Source organism: Carlito syrichta, unplaced genomic scaffold, assembly GCF_000164805.1.
Source record: "Carlito syrichta isolate Samal-C Ts95f unplaced genomic scaffold, Tarsius_syrichta-2.0.1 Scaffold307123, whole genome shotgun sequence".
Lineage (NCBI taxonomy): Eukaryota > Metazoa > Chordata > Mammalia > Primates > Tarsiidae > Carlito > Carlito syrichta.
The window spans coordinates 732,162-749,327 of NW_007251219.1; the positions used below are offsets into that span (position 1 = coordinate 732,162).

At 36.5% G+C, this 17,166-nt stretch overlaps 1 protein-coding gene across 1 annotated transcript in view; it reads left to right on the forward strand.

Moving 5' to 3' along the window:
• Window positions 1-528: 528 nt before the first annotated feature.
• WDR64 (WD repeat domain 64) overlaps window positions 529-17,166 on the forward strand; it is a gene marked incomplete at its 3' end in the record, with an annotated part of 108,357 nt that continues 91,719 nt past the window's right edge. The window contains exons 1-2 of the mRNA XM_008063895.1: window positions 529-908; window positions 6,441-6,571. Of these exons, the coding sequence (XP_008062086.1) occupies window positions 764-908; window positions 6,441-6,571 (276 nt within the window). The remainder of the gene's footprint in view (window positions 909-6,440; window positions 6,572-17,166) is intronic.

The following is a 17,166-nucleotide window of genomic DNA, read 5'->3' on the forward strand; positions in this document are numbered from 1 at the left end:
CAGAAAGGCTTCTTGTCACTGAACTGACACTTTACCTTGAAAAACCTTATTCATGATCAAGAACTCTTTCCTCAGTCTTTAATCACTTTATTATTTCAATTGAAGGAAATGTAGAAAGGAATAAGTGGCATTTGCACTTCCTATGATCTCTAAACACATCTTCATTTGTGGTACAAATGACAGGTGCTCAAATACATTTTCATTTTTAGAAATTCAAGTTTCCATATCCAGTACAGCTGCCAGAATGAGTGTGGATTTTACTTTCCTTAGCATTGTGAGGAAGGCAAAAGACTTGAGGTGAGAAGAGATACAGGAGGAGAAAATATGGCCCAGTTTCCTTACTTGGTCTTCACTGATTCCTTTTCTCTCTCAAAAAGTATACACAATGTACGCATGCATACATACACACACAAACTGTGGAGGAGTGGGAATCTCAACCTCTTTACCAAGAAAGTAAGATATTACAGAGGTATTATGATGCAAGAGGAGCACAGGAAGAACACTGTGACATTATGAGGTCAGGATTTGTATTGAAATGTTTGCCTCTATGAAATGCATCAGACTTAAGTCAGCTTTCCTTCCTGCTCACATGCTAGTGGCAACTCTTACTCCTCTTCACAGTATGGGATTTTTAAGATCAAAGGAATGAGCCCTAGGCAAAAACTGAGACAGCAGGAAGGCATTGTAACAACTGGAAGGTTTTCCAAATTGGCAAATTTGCAGTATTATTTCTGCACAGAAGTAAAAGCTTCTCTACGTCCCTATGGATATCGGGGAGAACAGGCATTCCAACACTGCACATCAGATGATCAACTTCAAAATGACCTTGAAGAAGTTCGAAGAACTGGTTGAACAAATAGCAGCCCAGAAAAGAGATGAAAGAGCAGGACTAACTATCCAAAAGGAAGGTAAGATGAGTCCTTAAAGGGCAATCTAGTTGGGTCTGTTAGAACTGGAAGGTGTTTTTTGCCATCAGAGAGACACAACAGAACTTAATAGAAAAGACACTGAATGGAGGGCCTGAAGACCTGAGTTATTATTCTTTCTCTATCCCTAAATAGCTAAGTGAACTTTAGAAAATATTTTGTTGTTGTTGTTGTTGCTTTGTTTTGTTTTTCACGTCTCTGAACCTAAATTGTCTCAGTTGTAAAACTAGGGGATTGGATTAATCAACTTTCATGAGTTTTCGGTAAACTCTGCCATTTGATGGCTCGTGTTGACCTGCGACTCTCAGAAGTTCACAGTGACCATTAGCAAGCCCTGTGTGCCTCCCTGCCACCTCTGTACCTGAGGGTATCCTGAGACCATAAGGACTTTCATGAGCAATATAGCTTCCTGCCTCACCATGATCCCACCACCTTGGTCACTGCCCATACAGGAATGATTTTGAGGACGCTGAGGTAAAGAGATTGTGGCAGACAGTGGTCTGCCAGGAGGACTGGCAGCAGAGACCCCAGCAGAGAACTTAAAGTATCCCACCATGGCCAGGGTTCAAGGAAAGTGGTATAGTGGGCAGCTTTAAGGCATTGAGGACAGCAATGAAGAGTAGGGGTAAATAGCAAAGTAAAAGACTAACAGAACAAATTCTGCTGTTGCAGTGAAAGAAGAGGGGCCCATGTAACTGCTGGAGGAACAGTATGGCCAGCCTTTCCGTGTGCCAGGCTGCATAGTCATATGCAAGTGAAAATCTTGACTTTCGATACTCAAACCCAAACCAGTATTATTTGACTAGTGTGTGAAAATGTATAAGTCATTTGAAATAAATATAATTGTGTTCATTTTATTTGTGAAAAATGAGAGGTGGAGATAACATTATTTGCCTAAGTCACTCAACTTCTAAGTATTGAAGTCAAGACTTGGACATTTTAGATATACTCTTTAGTTTATCATGAACTTGGCTGGGCTTTCTACACCACTCAACACAACTCTCCTTTTTCCCTATCAGTTTGTTTTACCTCTGTCTAATTAGTTTTCCAGCCTCTTGCAGCTTTTCTGAATCCTCTACAGGATCTATATTCCTCTCAGCTAAGCTTTCTATACCATAAGAGAAATCAAGGCCAAAACCAACAATTTTCTCAAATTCCCTTTCCTTCACTTCCAAACCATCTAAGGCAGCACCTATCTTTGCTTCTGTCCTCCCTCCCCTTCAAGGATATCACTCTGCTGCGGCAGCTTCAAAATCTTCTTTTTCACTGGATTTGTCCTCTCAGTCTAAAAATATATCAGACGTCATGACCTTGACGTTCTTTTTTCCTTTAAGCTACCACTGTGTGGTTCTCCTTTGCTTCTTCACTAAATTTCCTCACAGCCTCACCACTTAATTTCCAATCGTCTCAAGTCTGGCTTCCCTTATTCCTTTGCTGAAAATGCTCTAACCAAGGTACTTGATAACCTAATACTATTGCCATATTCAGCAAATTGTTTTCATTTTTCAGCTCACTTGGCCGTTTCACTGTATTAACCCTGCTAGCTAGCTTTCTCTGCTTCAAAAAGCTTCCTTCCCTGTGTCTTTCATCATACCATTCTTATTTTCTGCATTCTTTCTCTTTTTCTGCCTGTTTCTCCTTGAACTTTGGCTACTGTGTTCTCTCTGAGTCTTGCAGCATAATTGCCATCTACCTAGGTTCCTAAGCCAGACAGATATCTTAAGTGTTGACATGAGAGAGTGACATCTTTGCTTTCCGATGATTTTTAATACATACAAATTTTGCTTCATGCATAGAATTATTAAAAATATTGTAAAAATTACCTTCGGTCTACATTTATAAAGTACATATAAAACATGAAAGTATTTTGTATTTAGAATTGGGTCCCATCTCCAAGATATCTCATTTTGTACAGCATATACAAATAATCCAAAATCTGAATAAATCTGAAGCATTTCTGTTTTCAAGCACTTTGGATAAAGGATATTCAATCTTTATAACCCTTGACTATGCCATGGTATCTCTCAAGTTATTACAACAGCCTTTTACTATAATGATCCTCCTGCCAAGAGTTATTCCTTTGTCTGTACTTCCACCAAGAATTTTTCTTTTAAAACAGATTTTGATCTGTCATATTCCTGGTTTATCAACTCATCTCTAAAATTCATATATGTTAACTTGACATCACAGTTTGCCTCAACCTATCTTTCCAGCCTCAGATCCCGGCATTTCCACTCAGGTTCCTTCTGTCCTAACACAAACTTTTCAGCACTTCCAAACATATCATTCTCTTAATGACTGATTTTGCACACATTATTCCCACAATGTGGAGTGCCTGTCCTCCTTTTGTGTGTGTGTCTACAGACTCTTGCTCATCTTTCAAATCCATACCAAATATCACTTCTTTACAAAAACTTCAAAATTTTCCCCAAGCAAAACCATCCTCAGAGTTGTTGATGTACTTTGTTGCCATCTCAGGCAATTCACCTGCTGCATTTTAACTTCTTGACAATGATATATATTTGTGGTCATTCCTACCCCTTCTCCTCCACCATTGACCTGTGAGTGTTTTGAAGGCTTTGTAAACCTAGGGCCGGCACTGGGTCTGGTGTCTAGGAGGCATTCCTTAAATGTGTGCTGAATGCACAAGTTGTCCTTGTTCTCATTAAGAAGCTTGAAATCACAAAACCACATTAAAAATTTCCTTTTCCTATGGTTTTTGAGATTTGATAGAGATTAAGTACTGTTTGGCAAATTGCCTTCTATGACAGAAAGCAGTCTGAAAGATTAAGGAGAAAAAAAGAAGTATAACCTTAACTTTTTTCAGGCTGTTGATACTGTCAAACATAAATTCATATTTGTTAATAAGTATTGGAAAATAGGGTCTCGCTACAGGCAAGGGGCTATGAACTAGGAAGAATGTTTTTAATGGACTAGGGTCTACCTAAAAATGATATCAAGTAGACTGCAGGAATGTGTCCAAGCAATATTGCTTTTAAATTTTCTCAATGGCTGGTAGAATTAAAATCAACCCAGGACAGGAAAATCTCATTATTCTCATCCAGTGACATTTACAATGAAACACCTATCTTGTACCATTTGCTGTGAATTTAAAACAGTCAATAACTGTTTAGATATCTCACAGGAATTCCAAACTCAGTATGATTCAAATAGAATGCTTTATTTTCCCCAAGAATCATAGTCCTTTTAAACTTTCCCCTCTTTTGGGAAACAGTATCAACATTTGCTGAGTTTTGAAACCAGAAGCCCGAGTGTTATTCTAGAAGAGGGTTTCTCAACCTTGGCACTACTGACATTTTGGCTGAATAATTTTTTTCCATAGATATATAGATAGATAGATAGACAGAGAGATAGATAGATGTGTGTGTGTGTGTGTGTGTGTGTGTGTGTGTGAGAGAGAGAGAGAGAGAGAGAGAGAGAGAGGGGTGGGGAGGGAGGGAGGGAGGGAGATATGAGATATGAATGGTGCAGAACTGTCCTACATATCCTAAGATATTTAACAGGATCCCAGAGCTCCACCCACTAGATGCCAGAATCACACACAACCCCCTAGTTGTGACTATCAAAAAAATGTTTCCAGTCATTGCCAAATGTCATGTGTGTGTGTGTTTGGGGGCAGGGGTAGGGTGTAAAATCTTCCCTGGATGAGAACCACTGCTCTCAATTCTGGCCTTTTCTTTACTTCTCACTTCTGCCTCCAACAACTTTCAATCCATTAGCAAGTCCTTACATTTCTACTTCCAACTATATCTTCCCATCTTTACTACCATCTCTGGGGTGCTTGTATCATTTACTATAAAATTGGGGACACTTTCAAAGACGGAAGGAGGTATTAAGTTAATTAGTAATTAAGTTGAGAAAAGAGGCAGAAATGAGACTTTCCATGGCTGTCCAAGATGTGTGATCACACTCAGTATCATCCGGCCTAAACCTCCATTTTCTGAAACTTTGGACTAATTACAATAGCCACTCATTGGTTTTACAGCTTTCAATCTGGCCTCCTCACAGCAAATCAAATGCTTTAAAAAAAATTAAGTCAGATTATATCATTTCTCTTTCTAAAACCCTTCAGTGAGAACTGAAAACCCTTCAGTGAGAGCCATCGCGCTTAGAGTAAAACACCAACTTCTGGCTCTAGCCAGCCTCCTTTGCCTCTGGTCTCCTTTCATAGCACTGTCTACAGTGCTCGCCATAGGTACTTCATATTTACCAACCTTCATGGAATATGCCAAGCTCTGTCCAGCATCAAGGTTTTATGTTTATCAGCTTCTGGTTAAATGCTCTTGTCCAGTTTTATACACAGCTGACTTCTTTTGGCTTATCCATTCTCCATTTAATTTTTTTTAGCCACTTCCTTAGGCCTTCCTGAGACCCTCCCCCACCCGCTACCACCATGTAATTCTATCACAGATCTTCATTGGTTCCTTCCTTGTACTTATCTCAGTCTACAATGATTTGTTTACTTTGTTACTGAGGAATGACATACCTACAGTAAAGTTCATAAAGTGCACTAATCTTAAGATTGTGCCTCTGTAGGGCAACCTCTTTCAGGTCCCCTCCCACTGTGGGAACTTTTCTGCCTTCCTAATAAATTCTATTTTCTAAACAAAAAAAAAAGATTGTAGCTCTGTAAATATGAACATTGGTCAACATATCTGTAGCCACCAATCAAGACAAAGGGCATTTCTAGCATCCTAGAAAGCTCTCTCATGCCCTTTTGCAGCAATGCTGCTTCTCTCTTTATACACAGATGACCACTAATTTAACGTCCCTCTCTATTAATTAGCCCATTGTCACAAACTATAAGTTGTTTGTTCACTTGTTGATTTTCTGATTCTCCACTAGAATATAAGTTCACGAAGGGTAGGGATCCTACTTATCTAGTTTTCCTTCTAAGTCCAATGTGTAGCTGAGTTCTGACACATGATAGATGCTCAATATTTTTATGCTATCCAAATAAAAATCTCTGATCTTGTCTATAAAGTTTAAGAAGTCCTTGCATCTAACTCATTCTTGCCCTTAAATCCAATAGTTTTACCCCAGGGAATCACCAAATTTGACAAAATCAAAATTAAAGCATTGGTATACGTGTGTGTTTACATGGAATCAAAGAACCAGTTAAGAATTTCTCTTTGAACACTTAGACTGTCCTCTCAATATGTATTCTAGCAGAGACTCCAATTGGTAAACTTTTTTACAATGGAAAACAAGTAATTCATTTTCCTATCTTTGTATTCCTGAAAAAAAAAAAACTCCTAAAATAGCTTAAACAAAAGCTATGAAGAAGCTACAAACACTAAAGTAAAATATTTTCTTTTGATTTAATAACATTTTAGCTAATGGCCTAGTTCTGTTTCTAAGGACAAGATATTTAAAATCCATTTGTATGCTGAAATAAGAAAATAAAAGATAAGGAAAAAATTTAAAAGCAGCTAAAATACAAAGATGGTCCTTAGAATTTGATGAAAATATACTGTGCTTTCTTCAATGCAGATGCAATTGATTATGACAAGTTTTATGCATCAGTACAGGAACTCTTTGGTCCAGAAGTGAAGAATCAAGATGTGAAATGCTATTACAGGAAACTCTGCAACAGCCCTGAGGCATCAATAGACTGGTGTGAGGTAATCTCTTTTCATGTTTGTAATATGAAATCCAGGTGTTAATTTTTCTTAGTTCAAAATAGGTAATTAAAAGAAAGTGTTACTCCCACAGGGGTTAAAACCGATAGTGTGTATATATAGCATGTTTCAATGCCTACACCCATTAAGACATGGCCAATTGAAAATAAGCAAACCGGGTAACTGTTTAACTGTGTTATTAATAAGTAACTCTGAAGTGTGTTTAGATCACTGAAAAAAACTGCCAACTGATAAAACTATACATGCCATTAATGACAACCAAGATTTTAATGGCTTTCATTTCATTCCATATAAGGTATTTATTTTCAATAGGATCAGTGTATACATCCAAATTGTTAATATAAAAAAAGTGTAGCATCCGAATTGTTAATATAAAAAAAGGAAGAAGCTATAATTGACCACCTCTTATAATCACTGAGTTGTTTTCTGATCAGCACAGTATTTTTTTTAATTGCACACATGCATACAGAGTAATTAAATAACTTAAAAAGCATCTGTCTTTCAAAAAATAGTAGAAATAGTAGATAAAAGAAAAAGTAGAGATTTAAAGGGTTTGAATATCATATTTTACAAACTGATTATATATAGAACTTTGAACATAAGACATAGGAAAAATATATCTCTCTAAAATATATATGGAGCCATTACAAAATTGAACATGTGTTGGTCAAAAAGAACATGTCAATAAATTTCAATATAATAAAATTATAATTAAAGATATAATTATAGTAAAAGATAGCTGAAGTCCCTCAAACCAACCAAGTCATAAATTAATCAATTAATTTGGAGAAATATTGCAACAAAAAAGCTTTAACCTTAAGTCTTTAAGAAATACATAAATCACATGTTGTATAAATTTTTCTACAACTTAGGAAAAGCTGAAAAGTCATCCAACTTATTTTATCAAGCTAAAATAACACTGAATTAAACAAAGATAAAATCTCAGGGAACTATAAGCCAATATTACTTATGAATAGAAATGCTATGCTCCTAAATAAAATTTAAACAAGTTGAATTTAGCAGTGCCTTGAAAAATCATTTCCAAGTAGAATTTACTTCTACAAAGTTAGGATGGTTCAATATTAGAAAAGTCAGAAACATATTTCATTTAACAAGTTAGGGGAAAAAACTATGGCCCATGGGCCCAATCTGGATAGTCATCTGTTTTGTAAATAAAATTTATTGGAACACAGCAATACTCACTCATTTATATATTGGCTATGGTTGTTTCCATACTACAATAGCAGAATTGAATGTTTGACAGAGACAGAAGGGCCTGCAAGCCTAAAATATTTACTATCTGACCTTTTTCTTTTTTTTTTTGAGTTGGAGTCTCTCACTCTGTCACCCAGACTGGAGTGCAGTGGCCGCTCCCAGCCAGCGCAGCCTCGACCTGCTGGACTCCGGCGATCCTTCCGCCTCAACCTTCTGAGTAGCTGGAATTACAGGCATGCACTACCACGTCCAGCTGATTTTTTGATTTATTGTAGAGATGAGGTCTGGCTGCCCAGGCGGGTCTCGAACCCGCGGGCTCAGGCAATCCACTTACCTCAGCCTCCCACAGGCGCAGGATTACAGGCTGAGCCACCGAGCCCGGCTTATCTGACCTTTTTCAAAAAATGTTTGCTCTCCTGACCTCACAGTGAAGTAAAATTATAATTAAACAGATGTTTGATAAAAATTCAATAGCCGTTCTTGCTTTAAAAAGAAAAAAAAAATCTTAGCAGAATAGAAATAGTAGAAAAATTTTTTAACTTGATTAAGGAAACTAGGGAACTGACTATATTAGTTTTCTATTGCTACTATAACAAATTACCACAAATTTAACAAAGAAGCACATCTTATCTCACAGTTTCCATGGATCAGGAGTCTGTGAACAGCTCATCTGGGTCGTCTGCTCAAGGTCAGATAAGGCTGTAAACAAGTTGTTGGCTGAGATGCGTTCTCATTTGGAGGATTGACTAGGGAAGAATCTGCTTCTAAGCTCATTCAGGTTGTTGGCTGAATTCATTTCTTTGCTGTTGCAAGACTGAAGTTGTCATCTTCATATTGACTGGAGACTAGGGTCTACATGTGTGTATTTACATAGAATCAAAGAACCAATTAAGAATTGCTCTTTGAACACTTCTACCTTCCACTCAATGTGAATTCTGTGAATAGAATCTACAGTTCCTGGACATATGGCCTCTTCAAAGCCAGCGAGAGAATCTTTTTTTCTATACTCTGCTGAGATGAAGTCTAACATAATGTAACATAGTCATGGGAGAAATAACCCATCACATATGACACATTGTTTGTTAGAAGCTAGTAACAGGTTTTAACATACTTAAGGAGTAGACATTATACAAAAGTGGACTCATGTGAGAGGGAAAAGGAGGTTACTTTAGAGTGTGTCCACCAGAGGGACATACCAATAACATATTAGGAGGGATCATATTTAATGGTGAAATACTAGAAACATAACCATTAAAGTCTAGGACAAGAAAAGAATGGCTTGCTGATATCTACACTTTGCCATTACTCTTCAACTGGTTGTAAGCAATGCAAAGAGAAAAAAACAATAAAGATAATCAATATGTAATCAACTATTAAAAATACAAATTTGTAGATATTTTGCCAAGAATATCCAAGAGAATTGCATGACAAACTATTAAAACTAAAAAAGAGTTCAAAGAAAATAAACATGAATGAATCGATAACTTTCACAAACATCAGCAATAATTAACTCCTCTACCTCACCAAAACTAACAGAAAAAAATTTCATTCACAAGAGCAGCAAATATTATGGGATAAATCTATTAAGGAACATACAAGGCTATGAAGCTTTGCTGAAGGATGATAGATCAGGATAATAATTGAGAGGCTCATTTGTAAAGATCCCAACAGTTCCCATATTAATGTATACTTTAGTGAAATTCCAATAAATGGATTTTTTAAATTAATGCAGCTATAACTAATAGACGCTTGAACACATCAGCAATTGAATTTCAATACATCCCATGTCTTTTTGATAATTCTTATCAATATTTCAGATTGCTTGTAGAAACTGAAAACGATCCTCACAAACTTATGTTGAGTACTAACAAACCCTTAAATATCTACAGATTAGCTTCGAGTCTGCTGTGGGGCATATTTCTAAAGCATGTTCATTTTTGCAAGAAATGAAAAGTAAAAACATCATTTCACTTATATATTTACTTGACGATAAATCAAAAGTTTAAAACATCAACACAATGTATAAGAAAATATATAATCTAGGAGAAGATAGAAGTAGAAAGAGGGGTCAGAGTATAAGGCACTTTATGGCTCATGTTCAAAGATAATGATTCTGATGACCAAGCTTACTCCTTTTACTTCTTCTTTCTTTTCTTTTAGAAGAGGCTGTTGTTTCCACATAAATGTTATTTTACCAGAGCTTTACAAGGTTTTCATACCCAATTTTCAAAGATGTCTCGGATTTTGAGCTGTAGGCTTCTGAGAGATTGCCAGCTTGGTTAACTGAATTTTATATAGTATTGATCTGTCTTTCTGACTTTTATTATGAGTTATTACTTACATAGCTAAAATTAGAGTGAATTCTACTCTGGGTACACTAGAACTAGACTTCAGAGCACCTATTGGATATTGCTAAAGACAGAAAAACTGATACACTGAACAAAGGTTGAATGGGATTTAGACAATTCAGGTAAAACCAGATATCTGTGTTAAGAAGACATTCAAGGCATAGTGGCATGCATCTGTGTTCCTTACTACTTGGGAAGCTGAGGCAGGAGGATTGCTTGAGCCTAGGAGTTTGAGACTGCAGTGAGCTGTATTAAAACCAGATAGCCATATTAAGACATTCAAGGTATGGTGGCATGCACCTGTGATCCTAGCTACTCGCGAAGCAGAGGCAGGAAGATCACTTGAGCCTAGGAGGTTGAGACTGCAGTGAGCTGTCACCACGCCACTGCACTCCACCTTGGACAACAGAATGAGGTCCCTGTCCCAAAAATGAGTGAATATCACTTTAAAAAAAAAATTGAAGTCTCACTCCGTCACTCATGCTGAAGTGCAGTGGCATATCATGGCTCATCTCAGACTCAACCTCCTGGGCTCAGCCAATCCTTGTGCCTCAGCCTCCTGAGTAGCTGGGACTATAGGTACACACCACCCCACCTGGCTAATTTTTAAAATTCTTTTTGTAGAGACGAAGTCTTGCTATGTTACCCAGGCTTGTCTTTCACTCCTGGGCTCTCCTCTCACCTTGGCCTACTAAAGTGCATGAGCTACCACATCTGGCTCACATTTATATATATAAATACACACACATACACACTATATATGTATATATATAAAATATTGTACATATATAATAATGTAATGTATTTTTATTTATATACATATTTTTAAAAGAGAAGATATTCAAAGAATGACTAAGAAATTTTAAATTTATCCATAGTGAAGGTATAACATAAAATCTCATAATATATTAACAGGAAAAACTATCATCCTTAAGGCTGACCTTAAGAAACTTTGACCTGTGTGTCACAAACAGTTGTCACTAGCCACATGGAGTTACTGAATACAGGAAATGTAACTAGTCTGAACAGATATGTGCTATCAGTGAAAATGCACATCAGATTTCAAATACATAGTATAAAAAATGTAAAATATCTCACTAACAACATTGTTTATTGACTACATATTGAAATCATATTTGGGTATGTTGGGTTAAATAAAATATATTATTAAAATTAATTTTCTAGTTCCTTTAATATTTTTTATGTGACTACTAGAAAACTTAAAGTTTTATAGGTAGCTCACATTATATTACTATTGGACAGCCCAGAAAAGATCAAAATAGAAATAGAAGAAATTTCTCTTGATCAGTAAAGACAGATCTTTGCTGGCAAACAGTTGAAAGATAAGAGAGGTCTTATCTGACCACATTAGATAGAAGAAATCCAACTTTGACTTGTGGGATAAGAAAATTCTACTTTTGTAGGATCATCCTACATAATTAGTTGGATTAACCATGAAGTATTATAAATTTGTCTTTAATATGAAAGCAATAGCTATAACAACTATGTCATAACTTGACTTGTCTTTGATTTTCAAAGACATCAATGAGGAAGATGACATTTAGCATTGTCTCTAAGAGCGCAAGCATAAGAAAACAAATAAATCAAACCATTGGGAATAATAAAATTACCCATTGTGATTGAAAATGCCCATCTGAAGAAAGTGATAGCAAAGTCTTAAGTGTCAACTAGTTTGACAGGGTTAATGTGTTGGCCCACAACTTATACTGAAGCAAAAGTAAAAAAGAGACCCATATATTATACATCCAAGTACTTTAAAGTTATTAATCCAGCTAACTGTTAAATAAATGTGTTATATTCTCCAGTTTTGACAATTATACTCTAATAATGTCCTGGAAGTCCAGGTTAGAATTTAAAATTTAGTCTCACACTCCTTGTAGTTTCATACTGACACATGGAGACAAGGGGAGAGCTAGATCCGACCCACTTTTTCTAGGATGAGTTTGTATAATTAATTGTCAGGCTTCATATATATTTGAAATCAAGAGCTCTTAACCACCCAAAGATTTTGAGAAATCAGATGAACAGTGAAGCAGTTACTTTGCAGCAATACAGAAATGGATGTTTTTTCCCTAAATCATGTAAATGTGCAGTCAACATGAATGTGCTCCCCCCCCGAATCTAAGCTCTATCACACTTTGTAAATCCTATGGATATTCTCCCATAGATTGGTAACTTGTGTCCTATGTCACTAAACTTGGAGTAGATGTGATCTTGAGAATCAATATTCTCACTGTTGCCTATTTTTTTATGAATATTTCTCATACAATGGTTTATGTGAATGAATTTCTAATGCAATTGTTTTGGACCACTAAAATATGAAAATGTGTATATAACATATAATGTTTCATGTCGATATCAAAACATTTCATGCATTTCAGGAAATTAGAGAAGTCTATTCATACATTGTATTATACACTTAGATTCAGAAGATCAGTACTCTACACATGTTCTGTTAATGCCAACAAATGAGACACAGTACTCTGTGGTAAATCCATTTACTTGTACATGGAATGCTACAGTAACTGAGACTTCGGTCTATGAATGTAATGAAATAGTGCTCTAAAGTAAATCCAGATTTTTTTTTTTGTACAGATGATAAAATCATTCTCATTCTCTCTGACATTGCACCTTCTCTTTCTCCTTCTCTTTCCCTTTGAGGTAGAACAGCACTATCTTCTTCTTCTTACATTTGTGAGACACCTAACTTCCTTTCAGGTCCTCATTTAATCTTTACAATGGCCCTACAATGTTGATTATGGAGAATAATAATACTGAAGTAATAGACATTAGAAAAGGAAAGGTTAATTGACTTTTTAAAAGCCAGGCAGAAAGTCTGCTTTGGTCTTGGAGCTGAGATTTTTCTCTCTCCTATCTAGTAATTTTGCTTGATACTGTGTTCTGCTACATTCTTGAGTTCCCATAAATCATTTGCAAGTTTAATGGAAAAACTCATGACCAGCCCCTGGCACACTGTTAGGTATATGAAGAGTCACATGAGGCCTGGGAAAAATGGGGCAGGAAGGTTCTTTTATTGTCCTGTCATTTTTCTCACAAACTATTTGTGCCGTTGCTCCTAAGAGGCATTTCTATTTCAAGCCGTGTGACCTAACCTTTCTGGGCTTCAGATCTATCACTCAATGCTGACAGACTAACTTCATTTCAGTAAAATTACCTAGTTTATTTTTTTAATCAGCTAGTATTAATCTTATCAGGTAATAAGAACACGATTTATTCTTTTGAACTCAGGCACAGACATACAAATCTGATTCAAAATATAAATCCTTGTGTTGTAGCAATGCCACAAAAGGTTGCACTTTTTTCTAGAATTTTAGATATAGTGCTCTTGGAGGATTTGAGGTTCATATAGAATAATGAAATATTAATACTCAATTAAAACATCATCTAGACATAGTCCTTCAATTTAACATGAGGAAATTTAGATCTAAAGAGGTGCAAAGAAATGTTATTGTCCTAAGTTTATAAAGCTGATCGGTGGAAGAGTCTGGTGCAGACACTACTTTTCCCACAGTGCCATGTTTGTCTGTGTTTCCAGTGGGCAACTCATAAACACATTTTTTTTTTAGGAGCACACTACAAATTAATTCAAAGAAGAGACATCCAACACTGAAAGGATTGCCTATCATTGTGTTCTCCCCAAAAATGAGTTATTATAAACTTAAAATTATATTTGCTGACTTCAAAAATATTAAAAGAATGTTCCAGAGTGGGTTAAAAAATGTTTCATATAGGTTTTTATTTTCTTCTATCTCCTTTTTAATTTTCTCCATATGTTCTACAATGAACATATGCTCCTTATGTAATCAGAAAAAAATGTAGTTAAAAAAGAATCACTTAAGGCATGAAGCAAGTCCTTTAAATAGAATAAAGTAAAATTAATACTATAATAGTCATAATATATCTAATAGTCATAAAATACTTAAATCATGTCACAAGTACTGTTACCAGGCTGAAATTTAAAATATTGAAAAGAAAATTTGAGAACTTTGAGGCTGTAGCCTGTCACAGAAAAAGGAGGTAGTTTTTATTCTTTAACAACATTAGCTGCTTGAAACATTTCCTTTCAAAATGTAAAACATTCACTTTCTCTTCTGAAGGAGTTTATCTGGCATAATAGCTTACATTTTTTTCTCAAGAAAGTTCAGCAATCTGATGTTTTTGGTATCCCTTGGAAGTTGTTCTTTGGTAAGCATTGTAATAGTGTTGGTGCAAGTGAAAGTAACAACATTTATCATTTCCATTAGAGCTAATGTCCTACATAATGGCTCTTATCTGAAGTAAGTATGACTACTTCAACAAATACCTGTGAGAAAGTACATGTCTGATGTGTTGTCTGGGCAAGCAGAAAAGATGCTTAGTGGACAGTTTTAAACTAGCAAGGAGGACACCTGAGTTCTGTTTCTGTACTGCCTCTGGAAAATCTAGAAATTATAATTATGCAAATGTTGACATGGATTGAGCTACTACCTGGCACGTGGTCCAGGCTAAGTACTTCTTAATTTTCCTAATTACTAGGTTATCAAATTATGCACTTCATTTTATTTATTTATTTATTTATTTGAGCTGTAAGACATATGTGAGAATTTGCTGCACAAGCAAATTATGTACAAGTGAGATTTGGACTTCTAGTGAGCCCTCTCTCCGCCTGGTAGTAGACCTGATAACCCAATGAGTAGTTGTGTACCCCTTATCTCTCTACCCTTTCTCCCTCCTTTAGCAGTGTCCAGCATTTGCTGTTCCCACTTTTGTGCCCTTGTACCAAATATTTAGGGCCTGCAATGAATGAGAACATGCGGTATTCAGTTTTTTGTTTCTGTGATAGTTCATTTAGAATGATGGTCTCCAGCTGCATCCATGTTGCTACCAAGGACATGATTTTGTTCTTTGTGCCTGTGTAGTGTTCAGTCATGTATATGTACCACATTTTCTTTATCCATTCCACTTTCAATAGGCATCTAGATTAGGTCTATGTTTTTACTATTGTGAATAGTGGTGGAAAAAACTATGTGTGTGGGTATCTTTTTGGTAGGACAATGTATGATCCTCTGGGTATATTCCTAAAAGTGAGATTGCTGAATTGTATGGTGGCTCAATTTTTAGTTCTTTGAGAAAATGTCATAAGGGTTGAACTAGCTTAACATTTCTATCAACAGTGCAGAATTGTTCCCTTTTCTCCAGAGCCTTGCCAACACTTACTTGTTTGTTAAACTTTTTTTTTTAACTTTAAAATTTTTTATTTTAAAGGTGTGGGGTACAATCCAGGGTTAGGTATACAGATGTTTGTTTAACTTTTTAATACTAGCCATTCTGACCATTAGGGGTGGTATCCCATTGCAGTTTTGATTTGCATTTCTCTGATTTCTCTGATGATTGGTGAAACTGAGCATTTTTTCATTTTTGTTGGCTGCTATGATGTCTTCTTTTGAGATGTGCCTGTTCATGTCCTTTGCATACTTTTTAATGGGGTTACTTGGGGTTTTTTGGGGGGGTTGAGTTTGAGTCTCACTCTTGCCCAGACTGGAATGCAGTGGCACGCTCCTGGCCACTGCAGCTTCGACCTGGTGGACTCTGGCAATCCTTCCACCCCAGCCTTCCAAGTAGTCAGAACTACAGGTGCGTGCTACCACGCCTGGTTAATTTTTTATTTTATTGTAGAAATGAGGTCTCGCCAAGCTGCCTGGGTGGGTCTTGAACCTGCAGTCTCGAGCAATCCACTCACCTCAGCCTCCCAAAGTGCTGGGATTGCAGGCTGAGCCACCAGGCCTGGCCAGGTTATTTGTTTTTTCCTGTCAATTTGTTTGAGTTCCTTGTAGATCCTGGAAGTTGAGTCTTTATTGGATGCACAGCTTGCAAATATTTTTCCCATTCTATGAGCTGTCTCTTTACTTTCTTGATAGTTTCTTTCATTGTGCAAAAATCTTTTTTGCTTGATAGAGTTCCACCTGTCAATTTCAGCTTTTGCTGTATTTGCTTTTGAGGACTTGGCCTTGAATTCATGGCCTACTCCTAATCCAGGACATTGTTCCCTAAGTTTTTCTCTAGGATTCTTATAGTTTGTGGTTTCACATGTAAGTCCTTGATCCATTTTGAGTTAATTTTTAATTATGGTGATAGGTAGGGGATCCAGTTTCATTCTTCTGCGTGTGGTTAACCAGTTTTCTCAGTACTATTTATGGTTTCCTAGCCCCAGGGTTTGTTTTTGTCAGCTTTGTTGACGATGAATTGGTTGAAGTTTCATGTTTTATTTCCAGATTATCTGTCCTATTCCATTGGTCTACGTGTCTATTTTTGTACTAGTACCATGCTGTTGTGGTTACTATAGCCTCGTAGTAAAGTTTGAAATCTGGAAGTGTGAAGCATCCAGCTTTATTCTTTTTGCTGAGGATTGCTTCAGCTATTCACGCTCATTTTTGCTTTCATATAAATTTTGGTATTGTCTTTTCTAGGTCTGTATAAAATGATGCTTGTAATTTGATAGAGATTGCACTGAATTGATAGATTTCCTTGGGTATAACGGACATATTGATAATATTGATTCTTCCCATCTACAAGTGTGGGATGTCCTTCCAGTTATTTTGTCCTTGATTTCCTTTAGCAGTGTTTTATAGTTCTTACTGTAAATCTATTTCACCTCTTTGGTTAGATGGATGCCGAGGTATTTTGTGTGTGTGTGTGTGTGTGTGTGTGTGTGTGTGTGTGTGTATGTGTGTGTAGCTATTGTAAATGAGATTGTGTTTTTTATTTAGTTCTCAGCCTGCTTGTTGTTGGTGTATAAAAATGCAACTGTGAGCCGGGCTCGGTGGCTCAGCCTGTAATCCCGTGCCTTTGGGAGGCTGAGGTGAGTGGATTGCCTGAGCCCACGGGTTCGAGACCCGCCTGGGCAGCGAGACCTCATCTCTACAATAAAATAAAAAATCAGCCGGGCATGGTAGCGTGCGCCTGTAATTCCGGCTACTCGGAAGGCTGAGGCGG